The sequence below is a fragment of the Scyliorhinus torazame genome, chromosome 4 (assembly GCF_047496885.1).
Source record: "Scyliorhinus torazame isolate Kashiwa2021f chromosome 4, sScyTor2.1, whole genome shotgun sequence".
Lineage (NCBI taxonomy): Eukaryota > Metazoa > Chordata > Chondrichthyes > Carcharhiniformes > Scyliorhinidae > Scyliorhinus > Scyliorhinus torazame.
This window is the reverse complement of record NC_092710.1, coordinates 180,786,400-180,813,582: the sequence shown is the minus strand read 5'-3', so window position 1 is coordinate 180,813,582 and position 27,183 is coordinate 180,786,400. Positions and strand designations below refer to the sequence as shown.

The following is a 27,183-nucleotide window of genomic DNA, read 5'->3' as shown; positions in this document are numbered from 1 at the left end:
GCAGGTAAACGCAGTTACCACTGCCCTAACCTACTCTATCAAGTGACCACTGCCGCTTACCACACAGCCAAGCAAATATAGAAATGCTAGTTATCCCATGATTAACTGACCACGCACCAGTACATATTTCCTCCCACTCCAACAACACCAGAGGTGCCAACCACAGAAGACAAAAATAGGAACCCAATCTTTCTCGGGATACATAATCTGTCTGTGCCTTCATTGGAGACGAGCAATGATTCCATCATCCAAAATAACGAAAGTAGAAAAGAGAAACACAACACTAATAGTTCTAACGGGGGCTTTTGCTCACCCACAATGAGGGCTTATAAGGCCATACCAACAATCTCTACACCAAACCATTTATCCACCATTCCGCTGTTGCACTACTCATCGTCTCTGTAAATAAAATGAAACGTTCCTTTAAAAAAAAAAGTACTCCCTTATTGTAAAAACAAGGATTACAGCACTCATAAAAACAAAACTAAGTAAATTCTGCACAACCATCATATTATATTACCAACTCGGCGTGATTTTTGCCACAACAGGATAACATGTCAAACGCCTCTATGCTCATATATCGTTCACCCTTGTCAGGATAAAAGGCAAGAACACAAAATCAGCAATATAATTGCAAGGGGATAAAATTCAGGATTGCTGATGAACTGCAGGATAATATCACTGTCCATGGAAATTGGAATCATTGAGCTACATCGAGGATCCATCCGGAGTTTTACTGAAGCCTCTGCACCTCCACCATGTCATCGTCCCGAAACATCAATGGTGAAAGCTAGGCCCCGGCTGGTGGTGAAGTCCTGTCACGTCCGCCCGCCTCCAACCCTTCTTGATTAACATCGAGGGCAAGACAGTGGAAGACCAGTGGTCGGAACCCTCGATCAACCCCAGGCCTCAAAGATTGGATATCCAGCCTTCAAATCAGGATTGTGAAAGCATGACAACCAGTTCTCAAAATACAGCCGGGCATTCAATCTCTGAAGACCGGATGGACGGGCACTACCTGTCCAGCCCCCTCTCGCTGAATCAGTCAGGATAATCAACATGCCACGCAGCAGGATTTTCAAGGACTGAAGGTGAGCCCCCATCAAGGAGGCTTCCCTCTTGACGGACATAATTCTCCTCTCTGCTTCATCCATTCTCTTTAGGATATCTTGCAGTTCATCAATGTGAGCACCAATAACCTGTGCCAGACCATCGTCCACAACTTGATTCACAGTGGCAACCATCATCTCGATGCCAATGGCATTGCTAAAACATAAACCACTCACCAGCGAAACCGCTGCTGCAGGCTGGGCCCCACCCCAGGCACCTCCAACCACCTCAATCAAACAAGGGTTTTCTTGACCTATCTCTCTCTCTCCACTGCCCCCGCTCCCTCCAGCCATCACCAAAATCTAGCTAGGATCTTCCAGGAACATAGCACAGGACTTGCACACCAGGATCAAATAATTATGGGTTGTGCGTCATACAGTCCAGGATCAAATAATTATGGTTTGTGCATCAATGTCAGAAAAGGATTAAAAGATGAATAGATCTTGAGCTCAGGAACATGCAGCTCCTCCCATGTTGACATGTGAACCCATGTGTTTTTTTTAAGAACCTTGCTGACATTGTGAAACAGTTTGTCTGTTGTGGGAATAGGTAGGGGAAAGAGCAAGATGTGGAGTGAATTGTGGCCAGTGCTTTCAGGAAAGTGAAAGGAAAGGGGAGAACGTTACTGCAAGTAGTGAGGGTGGAGATGGCAGGAGAGAGTAATAGATGTGAGAGGTAAGAATTTTAACTCCAAGGAGGTTATTGCAGCCATGTCCAGGGAGCTAAACTCCAAGCATTCACCTCCTCTGGCACCTCTTCTAACTTGTGGCGGAATTATTGCCTGAAGATGTCAGGATCTCCATAGCTCAGTTCATTGCCTGAACCAGTGCTTCTAAAGTGACAATGGAAAACCTGGGCTCTCGTCTCTGGCTCTTGCAACAATTTCTCTCCTCACCAATGTTCCACAATATTAACAGTCACGTTCCACCACTTGTTGAAGAGATGCTGGCTGCCTTTAAGTAGTGTCAGTGAAGCCAAAGCTCCTCCCCTGTCCTCCTCTGTCCACCTTGCCCCATCAAAACAGGCATGCAACCAGGGACCGGTGTGGATATTGGTGGCTGCATCCCTGAGCTCACATCATCAGCACAACCACATGAATAGGTGCATGAAGCTTGCATCCTGATCCATTTTTGGATATGATCAAAGTTCTTAAACCATGGAAGCTTAGATTGTCAAAAATAAAACACCACAATATTGGTCTAGTAATTGTGAATATCTTCTATGTGGATTCATTTCTTTACTGCAATGAACAGTTGATTATGAATTAACTGCTTGAGCCCAGTCTTATTTTTCTATTTGTTTTATTCTGTTCCCTAGAACCCATTGAAGAAATACAAATTAAAATTAAGGACATCTTTAGATATTACCAGGTAGTAGCATACTTCTTGTTTTTCTTAACCAGTTTATTCTTTCACAAATCTTGCCCCACTTTCTCCACTAACTCAGAGCTCTTGGCACCAATCAAAGTTAGTTTAGCAATTGTGTCCAGTTACATGCTATGTTATGGCACTCAAAGTGCCACAGAATTAATCTCTTTTGTTTACTGCATGCTTGAATAAATTGGGCTAAATTTTGCGAAAGGTATAACAGTGAAGCTCACAGCACTAAATTTAATAACAGGGTAAATTAAACAGCAACATGTGTCTGCACATGTGTAGTTAAATGCACCAATCCGGAAGTTGCTGTGCGAGATGTCCTACTCCTTAACATGACGAATTGCTGCGATCCTCACCAATAGACTTGGCATTGAAATTAATGTAATAATGTAAGTGTGTGTTACCAGCCCACGAGTTCTACACTAAAGCCAGCAAAAAAATGTTGGTGCATTGAGGAGTAGGTGAGTTTTTAATTTTGTGGTGAATGATAATTACTGTTGGTGCTGTAAAAAATGTTTTTTAAGTGTTGAGTCTCATTCCCTTAGAAAACAACTAGTATGAAAACATAAAATAACTTACTTTTTTTTACCTGTCTCTTTCATCTCTCTCCCTTAATTCCAGCTATATTTCCCAACCTTTAGTTTGCTTTCTGTACTTTAATTTATATTTCCTGCTTTATACTTCTGGTTTAAAGTCAACATGCCTCAGTGAAGGATCTTCAACCTGATTGATTTTAGAACATTGCTGTTACTCAACCTTCTCACGGGCAATGCAGGTCCCCTGTGGTGGGATTGTATTGGCTCAGACCCGGGGTGGAGCAAGCTCTGCTCTGAAGTTCACAAAACTTTGGTGAGGTGAATGGCAAATACCATTTCTTCACCAACTGATCGCAAAATTCAAGCCATTACATTTACACTACCTTTGTTGGTGTACCGCAGCTTTGATAATTGAAGCTTACATCGGAAAGTTTTGTTTTATTCCACAAAAAAGAATGGAACTAAAAAGCTGATAAGTATTATTTTTGGACATGTATTTAGACAAAAGTGAGCTAAGAAAGCTGCAGGTGATATTTACCTAAACATAGAATTTACAGTGAATAAGGAGGCCATTCGGCCCATCGAATTTGCACCAGCCCTTGGAAAGAGCACCCTACCCAAACCCACGCCTCCACACCATCCCTGCAACACAACCCAATCTTTGGACACTAAGGGACAATTTAGCATAGCCAATCCACCTAACCTGCACATCTTTGGACTGTAGAAACCGGAGCACCCGGAGGAAACTCATGCAGATACGGGGAGAATGTGCAAACTCCACACAGTCACCAGAGGCTGGAATCGAACCTGGCACCCTGGCGCTGTGAGGCAGTGGTGCTAACCACTGTGCCGCCCCATGTCTAATTGTCTTTCTTTTTACACATGCTTTCTTTTTTGTTAATGTATTTTATTCCAAACATATTCAAAAGTACAAAAACATAAATCAAAAACATGATCAGCATGTTCACTCCCCCCCCCCCCCGCGACAAACAATTCCTCCCACATTGTCACGAACAGTCCCCACTGTGTGTAAAAGCACTCCACTGCTCCCCTCAACTCAAACTTGATCTTTTCCAGCCGGAGGGATTCGTACTGGTCCCCCATTCCTGGTGGTGTTGCCGATCGCCAATCTAGCAATACCCTTCACCGGGCAATAAGAGAGACAAAGGCAACAACATTGGCCCGCCTCTCCTCCATCAGCTTCGGCATTTCCGATGCACCAAAAATCCTCACCATTGGGTCCGGCCCGGCCTCTGCCCCATAATCTTCGAAAGCGTCCCAAACACCCCCGTCCAGAATCTCTCCAACTTCTCACAGCCCCAGAACATGTGCCGTGATTCGCTGGTCCTCGCTGCACTTCCCACACTCGTCTGCTACTCCCTGGAAGAACCCACTCATATGCACCCTATGCACCACCTTAAATTGAATCAAACTCATCCTCACACACAAAGAGGCTGAATTTACCCTACGCATCGCCTGACTCCACACTGCCCATCCTATCTCTCCCCCCCCCCCCACTCCCCCGCCCCCCAGCTCCTCCTCCCATTTATTCTTAATCCTCACCACCTGCGCTACCTCGTGCTCCCCCAACTACCCATATATATTACCAATCCTGCCCTCCCCTTCCACATCCGGGAGCAGCAACCACTCCAGCAGGATATACTCTGGCAGCTTGAGAAACCTTCCAATTCCTTCCGTGCAAAGTCCCTCACTTGCAGATACCTGAACTAACTTCCCTTCGGCAGCTCCACCCTCTCCCACAGATCTTCCTGACCTGCAAACCTCTCCTCCAGATATAGATCCCTCGCCCTCACCAGCCCCACCTCCCTCCACTTCCTGTCTCCCCTGGCTTAACTCTGTAGTTTCCACACACCGGTGTCAAACACCGACATCCCCTCCATCCTAAAGTGTCTCCTCAACTGGTTCCACACCCTAATCATGAACTAGACCACTGGGCTCACCATGTATCTCCCCGGCGCCAGAGGAAGCAACACTGTCACCATGGCCCTCAGGCTGGACTCTCTACAGGACTCCTCCTCCATTCAAACCCACTCTAACCCCTCCCCTTCCCACCACCGCCTCACCTCCGCATTCGCCGCCCAGTAGTAATGCAGCAGGTTTGGTAGCGCTAACCCCCCCTTTCTGCCTCTGCCTCTGTAAAAGACCCTCTTTACGTTCCCCACCCATACAAACTCCGAAATCGCTGCGTCCAGTTTCTAGAAAAAGGAATGAAGATCGGGAGGGTCTGGAAAACAAACCGGAACCTTGACAGAACGTTCATTTTAACCACCTGGACCCTCCTCCACGAATGTTGTCAGGTTCTATTTGTGCATTGTTGACCACTTCCCCTTCCCCTGAGCCCCCAAATACCTGAACTGTCTATGGCTGCCCTAAATGCAAAGCCCCCAGATTGGCTCCCCAACCCACAGCTTTTACCGGAAACATCTCACTCTTACCGACATTAAAGTTATAACCCGAGAAGGCCCCGAACCTCCCCGATATGTCCATAATTCTCCCCATACTCTCCAGCAGGTCAGACACTAACCCGCAGGTCGTCTGCGTATAGTGACACCCGGTTCCCTACTGCCCCTCACTATCCTCTGACACTACTGACCCCCTAAGGCTCTATCGCCAGCGCAAACAACAACGGTGACAGCGGACAACCCTGCCTCTGCCTCGTTCCCGTCTGCAACCCAAAACTCCGTAAACTCATCTATTTTGTACGTACACTTGCCAATGCGCTACATACAACAGACGCACCCATGCCACAAACCTCGGGCCAAACCCGAACCTTCCCAGGCTCTCAAATAGGTACCGCCACTCCACCTGATCGAAAGCCTTCTCCACATCCATAGAGACCACCACCTCCGGTATTTGCCGCTTTGACAGGGTCATAATTATGTTTAGTAGCCTCCTGATGTTGCTGGAAAGCTGTCTACCCTTTACAAAACCCGTTTGGTCCTCAGTGACCACCCTCGAAACACATCCCTCCATCCTCCCCGCCACTAACTTGCCCACCACTCTCACATCCGTGTTTAGGAGTGAAATGGGCCTATATAACCCACACTCCAACAGGTTCTTCCCCTTCTTCAGGATTAGCGTGATTGACGTTTGGGTCAGTGTCTCCGATAGCTCCCCTTTCTCCAGCGCCTCGCATCCTCAACATCCGCAGCAAATGTGGTGCCAACGGCGTCACAGACACTTTATAGAACTCCGCTGGGTAGCCGTCCAGCCCCGGGCTTCTCTGGCTTCATCCCCCTTATACTATCCATCAGCTCCCTCAGCCCTAGCGGTTCCTCCAACGCCTGCCTCCTCTCTTCATCCAGCCTTGTGAATTCCAGCTCATCCAAAAACCGCCCCATATTTCCTTCCTCACCACCTGGCTCGGCCCTGTACAGCATCTCGTAATACTCCCTAAACGCCTCATTAATCTTCCTCGGATCCGGCACTACCTCCCCCTTCCCTGTCCGGACCCTCAGAATGTTTCTGGATGTGGCCTGCCTCCCTAGCTGGTGGGCCAGCATACGGCTCTCCTTCTCTCCATATTTATATTGCCCCCCCCCTCACCCTCCGTTGTTGTCACACTGCCGTCCCCGTCGTCAGCCTGTCAAACTGCCCCTGTAACCTTATTCTCTCTGCCAACCCCTCCTCGGTGGGAGCACTCGAATATTCCCTGTCCACCTCGACTAGCTCATCCAACAACCGTCTATACTCCTCCCTCCTCCAGCCCCTGTGTGCATTGAATGAGATAACCGTCCCCTGCACCTTCAATGCCTCCCAGAATGTGACCGTCGACACCTCCCCATTCTGATTCAGCTCCACACAATCTCTCACCACCGACTGCACCTTCTCACAGAACCCCTTGTCCGCCAAAAGCCCCAAATCCAACCTCCATCCTGGCCACTGCTCCTGCCTCGAGCTAAGTCTAACCTCCAACCAGTGCGGAGCATGGTCTGAGGTCACAATACCTGCATACTCCACCCTCACCAACACCGCTTGGCTCGCTATAAGAAAGTCAGTTCTAGGGTATACCTTGTACACATGCGAGAAGAAAGAATACTCCCTTGCCCCGGTTCCTAAACCTCCACAGATCCGCCATTCCCATCCGTTCCATAAATCCTACCAACTCCTTCACCATCCTCAACCATCCCATTGACTTAGGCCTCGACCCACCACCCTTGGTTCCAGCACGCAGTTAAAATCATCTCCCAAAATCAACTGATGCATGTCTGGAATTGCTCCAAGCAACCCCTTCACAAACCCCACATCCTCCCAATTTGGTGCATAAATGTTCACTAACACCACTGGCATCCCTTCCAACACCCCTTTCACTATCACATACCTCCCACCCGAGTCCTGCACTTCCTTGACCCCCTACAAACCCTGTCCTTTTACTCAGCAAGATGGCCACCCCCCGCGACTTTGAATCAAACCCCGAGTGGAATACCTGACCCACCCATCCCTTTCTCAACGTAACCTGATCCTTCACCCGGAGGAGCGAATCCTGCAGAAAGACCGCCCTGCCTTCAAACTCCTCAAGTGCGTGAAGACCTGAGACATTTACACTCACATTCAGTCCCCGTACGTTACATGTTACAAACCTTACCGGAGGCTTGCGCCTCCACTCCCCACTACCGACTGCCATCATCCCCTTCCGATTCTATCTCCTTTAATTTTGCCCTGAACCGGGTCCATCCAAGATTGCCCCCTTCTCCGCTCATGACCACGCTCAGTCTCCAACACTGCCACGTCGCATTCCCTCCCCTCCCCCCTCCCCACTTGGCCACTCTCCGCGGCCACCTCACTTCCGTTCACTAGCATTACCTGCCAGCGTGTCAGCTCTTGCCCGAAGGGTCCTCCTACCTACCCCTTCATCCCACCCCGCACTAGTCCCTCCTTGGTCTGTGCAAATGGCTCCCTGTGGACCCCACCAATCTCCACACAAACAAAGGCAGTTGCAAAACCACAGGTCACTCCCATCAATAAGAAAAACGCCGTGGGGGGGGGTGGGGGTGGGGGGGGGAGGGGGGGTGGGGGGAGGTAGTTGCCCCTTATAAACAAACACCCGCCGGCCCCCACAATACCCCGCATCTTCCAATCTCTGATGTTCCAGCTCCTCCACCTTCTATTGACATTCAGTTCTCCCCCAATTTCTGGTCTCTGATGAAGCTATTGGCCTCTTCTGGAGTTTCAAAATAATACTCCCGACCATCAAAAGTTACCCATAGTTTTGCCAGGTACAGTACCCCAAACCGAATCTGCCTTCGGTATAAAACCGCTTTGGCCTTGTTAACACCAGCACGCCTGTTTGCCAGCTCCACTCTGAAATCTTGTAAAGTTTGATCTTGTTCCCCTTCCATTCACATTTCTGCTTCTCCCTGGCCCATCGCAGGATCATTTCCTTCTCCACAAACTTATGGAGTTTCACAATCACCACCTGCAGAGGCTCCCCCGCTCTCAGCTTCTGCCTTGGGGATCTGCGCCTTGTTCACCCCTGGGCATTGTCCAGCATTCCCTCCGGCACCAGCCTCACTATCATCCTTGAAACTTCTCTCGTGGCACTTGCACATCCACACCCTTAGGCAGGACTACAATGCCCAGGTTCTGTTCCTCTGCTCCTCTACCTTTGCCTTCACAAAGGTACCCCAGCAGCCCCACCTCCACCACCACCCGATCACTGTGGTCTTCTCCATCTTCCGGATCTGCAAACCCTGTGCCTCCAGACATATCTCAGCTCTCAGCTGGAGCTGCCCTGTGTGCGACCACTCACACCATGGCCATCATCGGAAGTCTTACAATGCTTTCTTTCTGTAGAATCTGCCTTGTAGATTATGGCTGTAAAAGGTGTTGCTTAAGTTTTCAGTTCTGGCTATGGGTTTTAACCAAATTTTTAAACTCTCCTTCTTTAACATGCCTGACATGTACGTTTCCTGAAATTTCTGCTCTTGTTCAGATTTTTAGCATTTATAATTTGTTTCTCATTTGTGCATTGTGATGAATTAACATGTTCAGAAAGGCATACTACTTTTTCTAACTTTGTAACTTTTCGTTAGAGTGAAGCCACGGTTGTGTTACTTCATGCTCCTTTCTCCAACATGAACAACATAGAAGTATAGAAATTGCTGGACGGAAATAACAAGTTCCACCTTGGGTGCCTTCTACCATGCTGGTAGTTGCACGATACAACGACAATGGAGTTGTTGGCTAATCATGGCAATCAAGCTCTATCCATTTTTGTCTACAACGGACCCTGACAGAAGGAAAGAGAAGCCAAAGCGGTTGGAAATCTTGGCAACCATATGTCCGAACTAGCAGTTTTAATTCATATCTTTCTCTGTGACCTACCATCATTAAATGGTATCGTTTTTTGTAGAATTATGTCTTGCGTCATGAATATAATTGTACCCAATATAAATACTGAAAAGTAAGTCTACTGTTTAAAAAGAAGATTGTATATGATTGAGGGAAAAGTTTCAAAATTCACCCCTTTTGTAAAGATATGCGGTGTTCTTGGGGTAGGTCTTGCCTTACAAATCTTATTGAATTCTTTGAGGAGGTGACCAAGCATGTGGATGAAGGTAAAGCAGTGGATGTAGTGTACATGGATTTTAGTAAGGCATTTGATAAAGTTCCCCATGGTAGGCTAATGCAGAAAGTAAGGAGGCACGGGATAGTGGGAAATTTGGCCAGTTGGATAACGAACTGGCTAACCGATAGAAGTCAGAGAGTGGTGGTGGATGGCAAATATTCAGCCTGGATCCCAGTTACCAGTGGCGTACCGCAGGGATCAGTTCTGGGTCCTCTGCTGTTTGTGATTTTCATTAATGACTTGTTAAGGGAGTTGAAGGGTGGGTCAGTAAATTTGCAGACGATACGAAGATTGGTGGAGTTGTGGATAGTAAGGAGGGCTGTTGTCGGCTGCAAAGAGACATAGATAGGATGCAGAGCTGGGCTGAGAAGTGGCAGATGGAGTTTAACCCTGAAAAGTGTGAGGTTGTCCATTTTGGAAGGACAAATATGAATGCGGAATATAGGGTTAACGGTAGAGTTCTTGGCAATGTGGAGGAGCAGAGAGATCTTGGGGTCTATGTTCATACATCTTTGAAAGTTGCCACTCAAGTGGATAGAGCTGTGAAGAAGGCCTATGGTGTGCTCGCGTTCATTAACAGAGGGATTGAATTTAAGAGCCGTGAGGTGATGATGCAGCTGTACAAAACTTTGGTAAGGCCACATTTGGAGTACTGTGTACAGTTCTGGTCGCCTCATTTTAGGAAGGATGTGGAAGCTCTGGAAAAGGTGCAAAGAAGATTTACCAGGATGTTGCCTGGAATGGAGAGTAGGTCTTACGAGGAAAGGTTGAGGGTGCTAGGCCTTTTCTCATTAGAGCGGAGAAGGATGAGGGGCAACTTGATAGAGGTTTATAAGATGATCAGGGGAATAGATAGAGTAGACAGTCAGAGACTTTTTCCCCGGGTGGAACAAACCATTACAAGGGGACATAAATTTAAGGTGAAAGGTGGAAGATATAGGAGGGATATCAGAGGTAGGTTCTTTACCCAGAGAGTAGTGGGGGCATGGAATGCACTGCCTGTGGAAGTAGTTGAGTCGGAAACATTAGGGACCTTCAAGCAGCTATTGGATAGGTACATGGATGACGGTAAAATGATATAATGTAGATTTATTTGTTCTTAAGGGCAGCACGGTAGCATTGTGGATAGCACAATTGCTTCACAGATCCATGGTCCCAGGTTCGATTCCAGCTTGGGTCATTGTCTGTGCGGAGTCTGCGCGTCCTCCCCGTGTCTGCGTGGGTTTCCTCCGGGTGCTCCGGTTTCCTCCCACAGTCCAAAGATGTGCGGGTTAGGTGAATTGGCCAATGATAAATTGCCCTTAATGTCCAAATTGCCCTTGGTGTTGGGTGGAGGTGTTGAGTTTGGGTATGGTGCTCTTTCCAAGAGCTGGTGCAGACTCAAAGGGCCGAATGGCCTCCTTCTGCACTGTAAATTCAATGATAATCTATGATTAATCTAGGACAAAGGTTCGGTACAACATCGTGGGCCGAAGGGCCTGTTCTGTGCTGTATTTTCTATGTTCTATGTTCTATGTTCTCCTTTGACTGTGAAGTGAATTCATCCACAATAAGACCACACTGGGATTTTAGTGTTGAAATCTAGATATAGTACTCAACAGAATGACCTTTGTGAAATATGTCACTTTGTAACTAAAGAATTATTAACAAATTCAAAATAAGGTCTGCTCAATTAATGACAATGCATATGACCAGGTAAAACAGTTTGATTACTAACCTCACAAATAAAGAACAGTTTCATAGAATCATAGAATTTAATGCAGAAGGAGGCCATTTGGCCCATTTAGTCTGCACCGGCCCTTGGAAAGAGCACCCTACTTTTTTTTATAAATTTAGAGTACCCAATTCATTTTTTCCAATTAAGGGATAATTTAGCGTGGCCAAACCACCTACCCTGCACATCTTTTGGGTTGTGGGGGCTGTTGCTAACTTTGGTTGGCTCTTAATTTGTTGCTCGTTGTGTCTTTACTTAATTTGCTCTGTTTCAATAACCTTTGCTCTAGAGTCGCCAGGTATCTTTATGATACCGCCACGAGGTTCAAGTTCAAGTGCTGATCAATAACTCAATGCACCAGTTAGTAAGATTCAAATCAAAACACATTCATTATACACAGTCAATCGCTACTCATGCATAAAACTCTATTTACTAGACTATCTCTAACACTATAGGCCTATACTTAGCTTTAGAACTGGCCCACCAGGTCAGGGGAACAAATGGCCTTTCGTTCGATTCTGAGTCTGATAGTTAGGAGCGCCTATCTCATAGCGTGCGTTGACTGGAGACTTACTTGGTTGATGCAGCGGCTAGGCAGGTCACTGTCAAGAGTTGTTTCGAGCTGCTGAGTGGCCCTGCCAAGAAGGACGAATTGAACTTGGGGACTCTATAGTCCCCAGGGGCTTTGCGCCGTTCGGGGCGGACCCCGTATCTAGTTACAAGTGATTGGACTGAGTTCCGATCACTTGGATTGATTTCTCCAATACTGGAGCCGTTCCCTGATCGCTGGGCGGTTCCTGAGTGTCCATTGGCCTTCCTTGGTCTTGGCTCCTGCTGGCGCCGAGGAGTCTGGCTTGGCCTTATTTACCTTAAATGTTTCAATTGTTCCTGGGGATCGCTCATTAATATGCAGATGGCTGTTGGTTTCAGTGCTGTCTGGGTTTCTGCAAGTTCTAATACACAGGAAACTTTGCACCTGCTTGTTTTTCATGGCTTGACTGAATTTCCCTGCATTCTTTGCGGATCTCCATTTTAAGTCTGGAAGGCGGGAAGTGGCCAACCCAGGTGGCTACAGGGTGAAACCCACACAAACACGGAGAGTGTGCAAACTCCACACGGACAGTGACCGAGAGCCGGGATCGAATCTGGGACCTCGGTGCCGTGAAGCAGCAGTGCTAACCACTGCGCCACCGTACGCTGCCCTGGAAAGAGTACCCTACTTAAGCCCACACCTCCACCTTATTTCCGTAATCCAATAACCCCACCTAACCTTTTTGGACACTAAGGGCAGTTTAGCATTGCAAATCCACCTAACCTGCACATCTTTGGACTGTGGGAGGAAACTGGAGCACCCGGAGGAAACCCACGCATACACGGGTAGAATGTGCAGATTCCACACAGACAGTGACCCAAGCCGGGAATCGAACCTGGGACCCTGGAGCTGTGAAGTAACAGTGCTAACCACTGGCCTACCATGTGACAATATTCATGAGCTTTGGGAAAAAATGTTTTTGTCACCAAATTTTCTTTTGATAGTGTTACTGCAATTCTGTATTTAGCACTGACTAAAACAGACAATGATAATATTGCTGTTAAAGTGACTAATTAGTGAAAACTAACACAATAACTAGCAAAATAGAAAATGCTGGAAATACTCATCAGGTCTGCCAACGTCTATGGGGAGAGAAAAACAGAGTTAATGCTTCAGGTTAGTGAGGGTGGCTCAGTGGTTAGCAGTGCTGCCTCACGAGGACCCAAGTTCGACCCCGGGTCACTGTCCGTGTGGAGTTTGCACATTCTCCCTGTGTCTGCGTGGATCTCAGCTCCACAGCCCAAAGATGTGCAGGGTAGGTGGTTTGGCTATGCTAAATTGCCCCTTAATTGGAATTAAAAAAAAAAAAAAATGTTTCAGGTTAGTGAAACATTTTCAGAACCAGAGCCCTTATTTTAAACCAGGCAGGGAAAAGGGGGAAGAGGAGGGAAGAACAAAAGGGAAGACCTCTGACCAGGTGGCAGGCGAAGGCAAGAGACAAAAAGGAGGCCAACCCAAGGTGAAAAAAAGATGGGAATGTGAGACGGAAACATCTGGAGGAGTGTAAATGAGAAGGCTGAGTCACTGCCACCAGGTAGCATCCAAAAAAAGAGGCAGAGTTATGATCTGAAGTTGTTAAACTCAATATTGAGTCTGGAATGCTGTAAAGTGTCTAACTGAAATGAGGTGCTGTTCCTCAAGCTTGCATTGAGTTTCATTTGAACAATGTAGGAGGTCGAGGAAAACGATCAGTGGGAGTGAAACCGCGAGTTAAATGACAAGTGACCGAAAGCCTGGGATCACTCGTGGATTAAATTAAGATGCTCCGCAGGGCGATCACCTTATCTTTGTTTGGTCTCCGCAGTATAGAGGATATGGCAAATACATTAGACTAAACTAAAAAAAAGTACAAGTAAATCGCTGTTTCACCTGGAAGGAGTGTTTGGATTCCTGGATGGTAAGAAGGGAAGATGTAAAAAGGGCAGATGTTGCACTGCCTAAGCATTGCCAGAATAAGTTGAAAGATCTGACGAGGCCTGGCAAGTTATTGCTACCACTTGTTCTTAGATAGTGCCTTTTAATATAATGTAACATCCTGAGATGCTTCAGAAGAACATTTGGCACCGAGCCTCTTGAAAGAGATGTTAGGGCTGATGCCTATAGGCTTGGTCAGAAGTGTAGTTTTTAAGAAGTGTCTTGAAGGAGGAAGGAGAGAGATAGAGAGATGGAGAAATTTAGGAAACAAGGGCCTAGGCAGTTGACAGCACGGTCTCCCACGGTGGAATTTTTAAAATGGAGGATGCTTAAGGGGGCTGAATTAGAGGAGTGTAGAATCTCTGAGGATTGTAGGGCTGAAACAGATTTCAAAGATAAAAGGATTTGCAAAGAAGGGTGATTACCCAGTAGAGAATGTAGGTCAGTAAGAACAGGGATGAGAGGTGAACAGGAACTGGTGTGAGTTGGAATGGGGTAACAGAGTTTTGGAAGATCTCCAGTTTATAGCAGCCAGGCTATGGGAGGAAAGCCAGGAGTAATGGAGTCAAGAGGGAACAAAGTCATGGATGATGGTTTCAGCAGCAAATGAGCTGAAAAAGGGGTGGAATCGGGCAGAGGTATAAGGGTGGAATAGGCAGTATTGGTGATGGTGTGGATACGTGGTCAGAAATTTACTTTAAATATTTTTACTGGCATTTTCAACTTTAAAAGTATAACAGTTTGATATGTAAAGAACATGGCATTTACAAAGTAGCAGCTCAAGTGTGTCTGATATTTACAAGCCAGTTCATGTCTTATATACAATTTTTACAAGCGATTTTTTTTTTTCTTTTTTTTTTTCTTTTTTTTTTTCCCCCCCCCCTTCCCTGTTGGAGGCATGTTTTGTTTGTTTCCTTTGCACCCTGCTGGGGTTTTAAAATGTTTGTTGTTTGGTGTTGGGAGGGGGGCTGCGTGGCCCTTCCCCTCCTCCCCTTGCCCTCCATGCTTGGTTTCGTGCCATCTTTGGAACCCCTTCCCTCCACTGCACCCCCCCCCCTCCCCCCACCCCCGCTCCCTCTGCCCTGGCTCTTATACGTGCCATCCCTTGTCTTTCTCTCTCTGTCCACCCATCCCCTCTTCCTAGTCGCTGTTTGCCTCGATTAGGTCTTGGAACAGACTGAATGGCCCCCACACTTTGTGGAAGCCCTCGTCTGACCCTCGGATGGGGAACTTGATCTTCTCCAGGTGGAAAAATTCCACCAGGTCTGCAGGCAGTCAGCCGCTGTGGGTGGTGCTGCCGAATGGTAGGCGAGCAGGATTCTCCGGCATGAGTTGGTTCTCTTTCCCATATGAAGGACTGTCTGGTCTGATACCCTGAAGACTGCCACTCTCGGGCACGCCTCCACCCTCACAACCTTGAATATCGCCTCGGAGAAGGCTGTCCAGAATCCGACGAGACTCATGTCCAGAACATGTGAGCGTGGTTGGCCGGGCCTCCCTGGCACCGTTCACATTTGTCCTCCACCTCCGGGAAGAACATGCTCATGTGGGTTCTGTGCATCACTTTAAACTGCATTAGGCTTAGCCTAGCACAGAAGGAAGTGGAGTTGGCCCTGCTCAGTGCTTCGCTCCAGAGTCCCCAACCCACTTCCGTACCCAGTTCGTCCTCCCATTTCCATCTAGTTTCGGCCAGTGGTACTCTTGCCCTGTCTAGTAACCATCCGTATATGTTCCCACAGTTCCCCCCTTTCTTATTGTCCGTGGTGATTAGCTCTTCTCAGAGAGTATCTATCGGGGCCCCAGGGTACCTTGCCATTTCCGCTCCTGCCCCGTCGGTAGGTCCATGTCCTCTTGTTAGTTTGTCCAAGGTCATGAGTCTGTCCCCTATGTATAGGTCCCTAACCGCTAACGTCCCCCTTCTTGTCTCCACTTTTTAAAGATGGCGTCGAGCATGACTGGTGGGAATTTGTAGTTGCCACAGATGGGGCCATGGGGGACATCTCGGTTAGGCTGAAATGTTGCCTCATTTGATTCCACGTCTTCAATGTGGCTACCGCCACTGGTCTGGATGTTTGCTTTAATGTGGGGGGATGGGGGCGCTGCTGTGGTGAGTGCTTGGAGGGTCGTTCCCTTGCAGGAGGACTCCTCCAGCCTCACCCATTCCGCAGTTGGCTCTCGTATCCACCCCCTCACCCTCTCAGCTGTGGCCACCCAGTGATAGTACTGCAGATTTGGCAAGGATGTTTGTCCCATGTTTTTCCTCCTTTGCAGAGTAGGGATCCTCTGGCTCTGTGCTCTCTGCCTTCTCTTTGTATACCCTTCCAGATTTTCGTGTCTCGCAGAGCGATAGCCAGTTATTCATTTGCCAGGGTGAACAAGAGCGGGACAGTTGGCATCCCTGCCTTGTGCCTCTGTGTAGCTGGAAGTATTCAGAGCTGGTGGTGTTGGTCTGAACGCTCGCCTTGGGGGTGTTGTACAAGAGTTTCACCAATGAGATGAACCCTGTCTCTAGCCCAAACCACTCCAGTAACTCGATGAGGTACTTCCATTTGACTCGGTCGAAGGCTTTTCTGCATCCAGGGAGACGATCACCTCTGGCGTTCTCTCCCCGGATGCCGTTAGTATCACATTCAGCAGCCACCTGATGTTCGCAGTTAGCTGCCTACCCTTGACAAAGCCCAGCTGGTCCTCTGCGAACACCTCTGGTACGCAGTTCTCCAGTCTCTTGGCCAGGACGTATGTGAGTGTCTTTGCGTCTACATTCAGCAGTGAAATGGGTCCATATGGTCCACATTTCGTCGGGTCCGTGTCTTTCTTGGGTATCAGTGATATTGTGGCCTGTGTTAGTGTTAGAGGCAGGGTGCCCCTCGCCATCGAGTCTGCAAACATGTCCCTTAGGTGTGGGGCAAGGGCTGGTGTGAATTTCTTATAGATGTCCGTCGGGAACCCGTGGGGTCCCGGTGCCTTCCCCGCCTGCATGGAGCTGATATTCTCCATGATCTCTCCCAGTCCTACTAGTGCTTACAGCTCCCCTCGACTATCGTCCCCACCACTGACATCGAGGGACAGTTTAATCTCAGCATCCCCGTCGGGGGGTTTGGAGGTGTGCAGCCCTCAATGGAGTGACTCAAATGTTCGGTACGTCCCCGGTTGGAAACTTAATACCAATATTACAAACAGTCTGGTTCAGTCTCTGACAGTTGTCAGAGAGAGCGATGGAGTCAGGGTTGGGTAACAAAGTGGGGCCTGAAGAGAATGGCTTCCGTCTTAATAATTAATTGGAGTAAGTTTCTGCTCAACAAGTACTGGATTGCATGTCTGACTGGCAGTCTGGCAATTTAGAGAGCTGAGAGAGATAGGGCGAGATGGAGCTGGTTGTCATTGGGGTACTTAGAATTATAGAATCCAGTGCAGAAGGAGGCCATTCGGCCCGTCGAGTCTGCACCGACCCTCCGAAAGAGCACCCTGCCTAGATCCACGTCCCAACCCTATCTTCATAACTCCACTTAACCTTTTGGACACAAAGGAGTAAATTAGTATGGCCAATCCACCTAAAATGTGTATCTTTGGACTGTGGGAGGAAGCCTGAGCACCCAGAGGAAGCCCACACAGACACGGGGAGAATGTGCAAACACCACACAGTCTCACCCCAGGTTGAATCGAACCCGGGTCCCTGGCACTGTGAGGCAGCAGTGCTAACCACCATGCTGCCATGTCAAAACTGACATTGTATTTCTGGATGATGTCACTAAGGGGCAGCATGTAAATGAGAAACAGGAGAAGCCAAGGAGACACCAGACGTAACATTGCAGAAGTGAGAGGTGAAGCCATTAATAGATAATAAAGAAACTAGGCAAGCTTAGTACCACTCAGGTGTAAGTGGATTGAAGGAGGTTAGTTTTGAGCCCTCCTTTGGGCAACAAATACTTGGATTTTTTCACATATGGCATAGTAGACAGCACAACTTCTCAGCAATTGAGAACCTGTCAAATTCCTCTGCATAGTTTCTGAGGATGGTAATGCTCTGGAACTGGGGTATTCGGCTCTGCCTTCCCACTGATGATTACATCCAATGGGGCAGTGGCCTTCTCTTCTGGAATGTAATAGGAGAAAGGATAGTTTAGGGTAAGACTGGGAGCTGACATTCAACTATCCTGTACAATTTTCTCACTATATTTGCTCCGAACACTCTGGATTTGGAATGGGATCATGGAAGAATGTCCAGTTTTAAAATGATGAATTGGCTTGTGTTATACCTACAAGCTCATTGGATATACTTTCCCACACCCTCCAATTGTTGTCTGTGATCTATGGACCATAAGATGTAGAAGCAGAATTAGGCTATTCGGCCCATTGAGTCTGCTCCACCATTCAATCATGGCTGATATGTTGCTCATCCCCATTCTCCTGCTTTCTCCCCATTACCTCTGATCCCCTTTTCTTTTCTAATATATTTAGAATACCCAATTATTTTTTTCCAATTAAGGGGCAAATTAGTGTGGCCAATCCACCTAACCAGCACATCTTTTGGTTTGTGGGGGTGAAACCCACACAGACACGGGGAGAATGTGCAAACTCCACATGGACAGTGACCCGGGGCCGGGATTCGAACACGGGTCTTCAGCGCCGCAGTCCCAGTGCTAACCCACTGCACTACTGTGCTGCCCTCTGATCCCCTTATTAATCAACAATCTGTCTCTGTCTTAAAGACACTCAGTGGCTTGGCCTCCACGGCCTTCTGCGGCAAAGAGTTCCACAGATTCACCACCCTCTGGCTGAAGAAATTCCTCCTCGTCTCAGTTTAAGGCTGTGCCCTCAGGTTCTTGTCTCTCCAATTAGTGGAAACATCCTCTCCACATCTACTCTATCCAGGCCTCACAGTGTTCTGTAAGTTTCCATGAGATCCCCCCTCATTCTTCTAAACTTCATTGAGTACAGGCCCAGAGTCCTCAACCACTCTTGTTCTATGGATGCATACTAAACATAATTTTAATCACAATGATAGACAATATATTCAGCTAATACTGGCATATACAGAGTTTATTTTTTCCTCATAAGTAGTATCCTTTCAGAACTCAAACTATAAATTTTGCAATCTTTTGTCTGTGGTCAGTGGTCACGCTGCAAATGTTGGCTTCTGTTTTCTTTTCATTCACAGTTCTGGACAACAGCTGAGACCAAGTGGAATTCCAGTGAGAAAATGTGATGTACTTACATCGCAGGGAAACCTGCGCCTGATCCCCAGCACAGCCAGTCATAATCCTATGCTGAAAGTGTGGAAAAGCGTGCAGCCAAATGTTACACAAGAGTCTAAAGGATGTAAGTGCAAAATGCCTAGTTTGAATTAGTGTGAACAGAAGTGGCAGAATTTAACTTTGAGGCACACTGCTATTTGTTTCTGTATCGCTTTGAAAAAACACCCTTAACCCCTACACACTGTTTTCAATCAGATTGGCTGGCAGCCCTTTTGTAGTCCCAGCAGCGCCAGAAGCAAGGACTGACCACTGCTGGGACTACATGCAGATTTCAGGAGAAAGAAGATACCTTGAAGGCAAGTCCAGAGATTTTAGTCAGGGAGGGTTCAGAACCCCTAGTGAGTAGTTGGAAGAGTGTGGGCGAGGGGGGGGGGTTAGAGGCTGGGGGCGGAAGCACCAAAGGGTATGGATGGCGCACATTTGGCACGGGATTTTTAATTGAGCTGCCCCTTCCTGCCTTTTAGCTCGAGCTGTTAAGGTTGCTGGCTGGCCACCTTCCTTCTCTCTGTGGGTTGTGAAACTTTGCAACTCTGAAGGTGCTGGAGGCAGAGTCACTGAATATTTGTAAGCGAGAGGTAGACAGATTCTTTTGGGCAAGAGAATCAAGGGTTATTGGGGGCAGTTGGGAAAGTGGAACTCCATTCAAACAGATCAGCCATGATCTTATTGAATGCCAGAACAGGCTGGAAGGGCTGAATGGCCTGCTTCAGCTCCTGTTTCGTTTATTTGTATGTTCCCTGGCTGCATGTATTATTGCGGCAGAGGTGGAATGTGGTCTTTAATTGGCAACTCAAGGGACTCAATAGACCTAAGGGCTGTATTGTGGGGGTAGCTGGGGATGAGCAGGGTGTGGGCTGGTGTGGTAGCGAGGCCCATTTAAAGGTGCGGTTTGGCAGACCACACGACCAGCTCAGGGCCAATCGCACAGAAGCACACAAACTCTGGGCAATAGCGAGGTTGCACGCGGGCCTGGGAGCAGGGGCCCAGGCAGTGTGGACCCCGGAACCGAAGCGACAAGACCCATCCTATTGTGTTTTGTGCCTATATACTTACCAGCCTTTTCCTTTCATTAACATACCCCTTTGTTACTACTGGAAATCTCCAGAGTGTTTCTCAAGCTACCACATTGGCGATGCGGTAAAAATGTCTTTTAAAAAAAATGTTTTTAACGAAGGCATTTATATCTATACATCAAACACAACCAAAACCAAAACAAAGAACAAGAACAGTCCCTTCGGGCCGCCAAGCCTGTACCGGCAATACCACCCTTAGCCAAAACCCTCAGCATTTCTTAGTGCCGTATAGCTCTGTACCCAACCTATCCATGTATTTGTCAAGATTCTTTTTGAACCCCGTTAATGTATCTGCTTCCACAACCTCCCCTGGCAGCGTGCCAAAATCCCTCCAGCTTCGAACAGGCCCAAAATATGTGGACGTGGTTCGTGGGGCCCCCCCACACACCGCCCATCCTCCACCCCATTAAAAACCCTGCTCATTCTGGCCACTGTCATATGAGCCCTGTGGACTACTTCAAATTGAATGAGTTAGCCTCATTCAATTTGAAGTAGTCCACAGGGCTAGCACACAAGAGGATGCAGTCACCCTCCTCAGAGCCTTCTCCCATAACCCAGCCTCCAACACCCTGCCCAGCTCTTTCTCCCGCTTAACTTTTCCTATCAGGGTACCCTCCCAGTCCATTTATTCCTTGTAAATTTCCGTCACCCTGCCCTCACAAACCCCTGTTTTCGACACCACCTTGCCCTGCAACCCCGGGGCGGCAGCTCAGGAAAGGACGGTGCCTGCTTATTCACATAGTTTTGCACCAGTAAGTACTGGTCACTGGGTCATATTCATACTCCTCTACCAGTCCCTCCAAGCTCAAGAAGCTGCCCTCAAACCGTTCAATCCCACCACCCCCGGAACTCCGCTTCCAGCCACCCCCGGAACTCCGCTTCCAGCCACCCCCGGAACTCCGCTTCCAGCCACCCCCGGAACTCCGCTTCCAGCCACCCCCGGAACTCCGCTTCCAGCCACCCCCGGAACTCCGCTTCCAGCCACCCCCGGAACTCCGCTTCCAGCCACCCCCGGAACTCCGCTTCCAGCCACCCCCGGAACTCCGCTTCCAGCCACCCCCGGAACTCCGCTTCCAGCCACCTCTTGGAACAAACCATTGATTCCCACAAATCGGAGCCCAAACCGAGGCATCTTCCAGCTTCAGGTGCTGCCACCACTGTCCCCACACCCTCAGGGCTGCCACCAATGATGGACTTACGGAGTACCTGACCGGCGAGAACGGCAGAGGCCCCATCAATAATGCCCCTAAACTAGTGCCCTTATGACACGGTAAAGGATTTGATCGCAGCCCGCAGTCGTGATTCGAGGGGGGAAGGAAGGAGCAATTGGAAAAAGAAAGACGGGCCAACGAGAGTCGGGAACTATCAAAATGTGAGTGAAAATGCCTATTATCGGTAGACTAGACTTGTTTGACCAAGGGGCTGAAGTTTAGAGCAGTTCTTCACCGTGACCGAGACTATAGGGGAAGACGAGCAGAAGGTAATGCTTCTGACAATTTGCGGGCCTCAAACTTATAATTTAATTAGGAACCTCTGTTCCCGGAGGCACCAGACTCAAAGACCTTTGATCAGAGAGTCATGTTAGACCATAAGACCATAAGACATAGGAGCGGAAGTAAGGCCATTTGGCCCATCTAGTCCACTCCACCATTCAATCATGGCTGATTTCAACTCCATTTACCCGCTCTCTCTGCATAGCCCTTAATTCCTCGAGAAATCAAGAATTTATCAACTTCTGTCTTAAAGACACTCAACGTCCCGGCCTCTACTGCCCTCTGTGGCAATGAATTCCACAGACCCACCACTCTCTGGCTGAAGATGTTGGTCAAAGAACACTTTAACCCAAGGCCCTTGATTATCCTACAATGATATAAATTTAACTCTGCAGTTAGGGACCCTGAAGAGTCCATCTCATCCTTCATAGCCAGGCTTTGTCAGCTCACTGCGCACTGTGAGTTCAGGTGTGCACTCAGTGATATGCTGTGCAACCGGTTGGTTTGTAGACTCCATGATCTCAACATCCAAAAGAAACTCCTGCCTGAAACTACTGTGACGTTGGAAAAAAGTGATGGAGATGGGCAGTACGGTCGCACAAGTGGCTAGCACTGTGGCTTCACAGCGCCAGGATCCCAGGTTCGATTCCCCGCTGGGTCAGTCTGTGAGGAGTCTGCACGTTCTCCCCGTGTCTGCGTGGGTTTTCCCCGGGTGCTCCGGTTTCCTCCCACAGTCCAAAGACGTGCAGATTAGGTGGATTGGCCATGCTAAATTGCCCTTAGTGTCCAAAGAAAAAGGTTAGGTGGGGTTATTGGGTTACGGAGATAGGGTGGAAGTGAGGACTTAAGTGGGTCGGTGCAGACTCGATGGGCCAAATGGCCTCCATCTGCACTGTATGCTCCATGTTCTATGGCTCAGGCGACGCAGTGCACTGTGCACTGAAAAAGGCGCCACTGAGATCCAAAGCATGGCTGAAGGAGAAGTCAATCAAGTATGGGGCGGCATGGCCACAGGGTACGCGGCAGGATCAACAGACACAGCAGAGAACCAGACATGGTATTTGGGACTGGACCGGGAAAAGAACAGAATGTCAACCTAAGACAGAGGGCAACTGCTGGGGGGGTGGAGACCATCACCAAGGGACCTGCCACTGTTGAGAAAATTTGCGTTTCTGATGTAATTATACGGGTCATATTCAAGAACCTTGCTCTGCGAGGCAAAATGCGCCATTGCAGAAAAAAACAACAACAGCAGCAGTAGTCCACAGCACCATTGAACATAGTGGAGAAGAGCTCTGAAGAGGAGCACGCAATGTACCGTATGAACACAGTCCAGTTGAACAAGACAGCCCCAATTTAAATTATCTTAAAGGTAAACGGCAAACCTTTGAAAATGGTAGTTGACACCAGGTCCTCGGTGACGCTGTGGGGAACAGAACTTCAAGTATATCCATGATGGAGCTCAAACAAAATTTGAGCAGCACCGCAGTCAAACCTTCCACTTACACCGGGGGAACCTTGGAAATCCTTGGGACGACCAACATCAGAGGCTTATAAAGAGCAAGAGTCCAATCTATCCCTGTTGTCATGGAAGGGCACAGATCCAGTCTCGTGTGAAGGGACTGGTTACAACAAAATTGGCTGGAAATTTTTTAAATTTCCAACGGTCTCCTTCAAGACTTCCTGAGAAGGTATGAGGATGTTTTCCATGGCAAACCAGACCGGTTAAAGGTGTCAAAGCTAAAATCTATGTCAATTTTGATTCTAGAGCCAGACTAGTTTCCTATGCCTTTTATCAGAAAGTTGAAGCTGAGCGTAAGAGATTAGAAAAACTGGACATGGTCAGGTCGGTTCAGTTGTCTGAGGAGGCAAACCATATTCCTCATTCTCAAGCTGAATCATTCCATAAGAATCTGTGGAGACATTCTCCCCATGTCTGCATGGGTCTCACCCCCACAACCCAAAAAGATGTGCAGGGTAGGTGGATTGGCCACGCTAAATTGCCCCTCAAGTTGAAAAAAAAGGAATCTGTGGGGACTACAAATCAACCATGAATTAGGCTGCCCAGGTGGATAAGGACCCGATGCCCTAGGACATATGCGCCAAGCTAGCAGGAGACCTGACCTACAATGAATCTCAGTCATGCATTCCTTCAATTAGAATTGGACAAAGAGTCCCAGAATTCTGCCACCATAAACATCCACAAAGGCCTTTTTCAGCACACAAGATTGCCATTTGGTATTGCGTCAGCCTGCGTTATGTTACAACGTATGTTGGATAATCTCCTCCAAGGAATTCCCACGGTGATGGTCTACCTGAATGACATGTTAATCAACAGTACCACCCCTAAACAGTACATGTCTAGCCTGGGGAGGCATTAAGGTTTCAGGACGCGGGGGTCTGTCTCAAATGCGAAAAATGTATATTCCAGGCCTCAGAAATGATTTAGATTTATGGCGTTGATGGGGAGGCACTGATGCCCCGAAGACCAGAGACATTTGGGAGGGGGGGGGGGGGGGGGGGGGGGGGGGTAGTGGGGCTGCTGCCCGAAGATCCAATGCCGGTTGGGAAGGGGGGAGGGGGTATGGGGGCAGGTGCAATGCTGGCAATGAAGGAGGATTTGAGATTGGGGCATCCTTTAAAAATGGCCCCCCGATCTCTGTGAAGCCAAGCTTGCTGGCCTCTTTAGGCCCTGCCCCTCACACAAAAAATGTGTTTAAAAAAAGGTGTGGGAAGACCACGACAGAAAACCTGCCTGTTTCTCTGGGGAGAAATGGGCTGGTTTTCAGTCGGAACCTGACACTTTGCCATTGTTTGGGAAAATTCCACCCAATATTTTTCAGTCTATTGGATATTCCCTTTCCTCAACATAAGGAAACATTTAGGTGTTTCTGTCTGATCTGCAAAAGCCTGCCTAACATTTCTAACCACTGAATTCATCATACTTGATTGCACTTCTGGCTATGTTGGTAATCTTCCACCACTTGCACCCCCCCAATAACCCTTGATTCCCTGAGAAACAAATAACTGTCTATCCCAGCCCTAAATAAATGATGGAGCATCCACAACCTTCTGGAGTAGAGAATTCCAAAGATTCACAATCCTCTGAGTTTAAACGAGTTCAGCAGGGGATTGGGAACCTGAATTGTAGCTCCAGTATACAGGAGGTTGAGAGTAGTGAGGTCATGAGTAAGGTTTTCAAAGTTGCAGGAGTCTCCTGGCAGACATAGGCCGGTAAGCTTAATGGAAAATGCTGGAATCTATCATTAAGGAGGAAATAGCGGGGCACCTGGAGGGAAATTGTCCCATTGGGCAGACGCAGCATGGATTCACAAAGGGTAGGTCGTGTCTGACTAATTTGGTAGAATTTTTTGAGGACGTTACCAGTACAGTAGATAACTGGGAGCCAATGGATGTGGTATATCTGGATTTCTAGAAAGCTTTTGACAAGGTGCCACACAAAAGGTTGCTGCATAAACTAAAGATGCATGGCATTGAGGGTAAAGTGGTAGCATGGGTAGAGGATTGGTTAACTAACAGAAAGCAGAGAGTGGGGATAAATGGGTGTTTCTCTGGTTGGCAACCTGTAACTAGTGGGGTCCCTCAAGGATCAGTGTTGGGCCCGCAGTTGTTCACAATTTACATAGATGATTTGGAGTTGGGGACCAAGTGCAATGTGGCAAAGTTTGCAGACGACACTACGATGAGTGGTAAAGCAAAAAGTGCAGAGGATACCGGAAGTCTGCAGAAGGATTTGGATAGGTTAGGTGAATGGGCTAGGGCCTGGCAGATGGAATTCCATGTTGCCAAGTGTGAGGCTATCCATTTTGGGAGGAATAACAGCAGAATGGATTATTATTTAAACTGTAAGATGTTAAAACATGCTGCTGTGCAGAGGGACCTGGGTGTGCTGGTGCACGAGTCGCAAAGAAGTTGGTGTGCAGGTGCAACAGGTGATTAAGAAGGTGATTAAGAGTTTTGTCTTTCATTACTAGAGGGATGGAATTCAAGACTAGGGAGGTTATGCTGCAATTGTATAAGGTGTTGGTGAGGCCACATCTGGAGTATTGTGTTCAGTTTTGGTCTCCTTACTTGAGAAAGGACATATTGGCACTGGAGGGAGTGCAGAGGAGATTCACTAGGTTGATCCCAGAGTTTGAGGGGATTAGATTATGACGAGAGGTTGAGTAGACTGGGACTGTACTCATTGAAGTTTAGAAGGATGCGGGGGGATCTTATTGAAACATATAAAATTATGAAGGGAATTGATAGGATAGATGCGGGCAGGTTGTTTCCACTGGTCGGGGAAAGCAGAACTAGGGGGCATAGCCTCAAAATAAGGGGAAGTAGATTTAGGACCGAGTTTAGGAGGAACTTCTTCACCCAAAGGGTTGTGAATCTCTGGAATTCCTTGCCCAGTGAAGCAGTTGAAGCTCCTTCTTTAAACGTTTTTAAGAAAAAGATAGATCCCTTTCTAAAGAATAAAGGGATTCGGGGATATGGTGTACGAGTCCACAAAGATCAGCCATGATCTCATTGAATGGCGGAGCAGGCTCGAGGGACCAGATGGCCTACTCCTGTTCCTAGTTCTTAAAAAAAATATTTAGAATACCCAATTAATTTTTTCTAATTAAGGCGCAATTTAGCGTGGGTAATCCACCGATCCTGCACATCTTTGAGTTCTGGAGGCAAACCCCACGCAAACACGGGGAGAATGTGCAAACTCCATACACTGACCCAGAGCCGGGATTAAACCTGGGACCTCCGTGCCGTGAGGCAGTAATGATAACTGCGCCGCTGTGCTGTCCTTGAACATTTAACTTATCAAGAGAGGTTGGGTTGTTTTCGCTGGAGCACAGAAGACTGAGAGGCGACCTGATCGAGGTATGCAAGATTAAGTGGGGCATGGACAGGGTGGATAGGGAGCCGCTGTTCCCTTTAGGTGAAGGGTCACTTACCAGGGGACTCAAGTTCAAGTTGAGGGACAGGAGGTTTCAGGGGGATTTGAGGAAAAATCTTTTTACCCAGAGGGCGGTGATGGTCTGGAATACACTACCTGGGAGGGTGGTAGATGGTGACTGCCTCACAGCCTTTAAAGTGTACCTGGATGAGCACTTGGCACATCATAACATTCAAGGCTATGGGCCATGATGGCAATTGGGGTTCAGTGGCAGGTCAGGTGTCTTTCATGCGTCGGTGCAAACTCGATGGTCTGAAGGGCCTCTTCTGCACTGTATTATTCTGTGATTCGTTCCTACTTGCCCGTCAGAAGGTGGTGGTAAGTTGCCTTCTAGAACCGCTGCAGTCCCTGAGGTGTAGGTACACGCACAGTGCTGTTAGGAAGGGAATTCCAGGGTTTTGTCCCAGGGAGTGTGAAGTAACAGTGATACATTTCCAAGTTGGGGTGGTGAGTGACTTGGAGGGGAACCTCCAGGTGATGGTGTTCCCATGTATCTGATGCTCTTGTCATTCTAGATGATAGTGGTCATGGGTTTGGAAGGTGCTGCCTAAGGAACGTTGGTGCATCTTGT

At 47.9% G+C, this 27,183-nt stretch overlaps 1 protein-coding gene across 1 annotated transcript in view; it reads left to right on the top strand.

Annotated features, from left to right (window-relative positions):
- agbl5 (AGBL carboxypeptidase 5) overlaps positions 1–27,183 on the top strand; it is a 191,252-nt gene that overhangs the window by 125,129 nt on the left and 38,940 nt on the right. Inside the window, 2 exon segments of the mRNA XM_072498931.1 lie at positions 2,428–2,480; positions 18,990–19,150. Coding sequence (XP_072355032.1) covers positions 2,428–2,480; positions 18,990–19,150 — 214 coding nt within the window.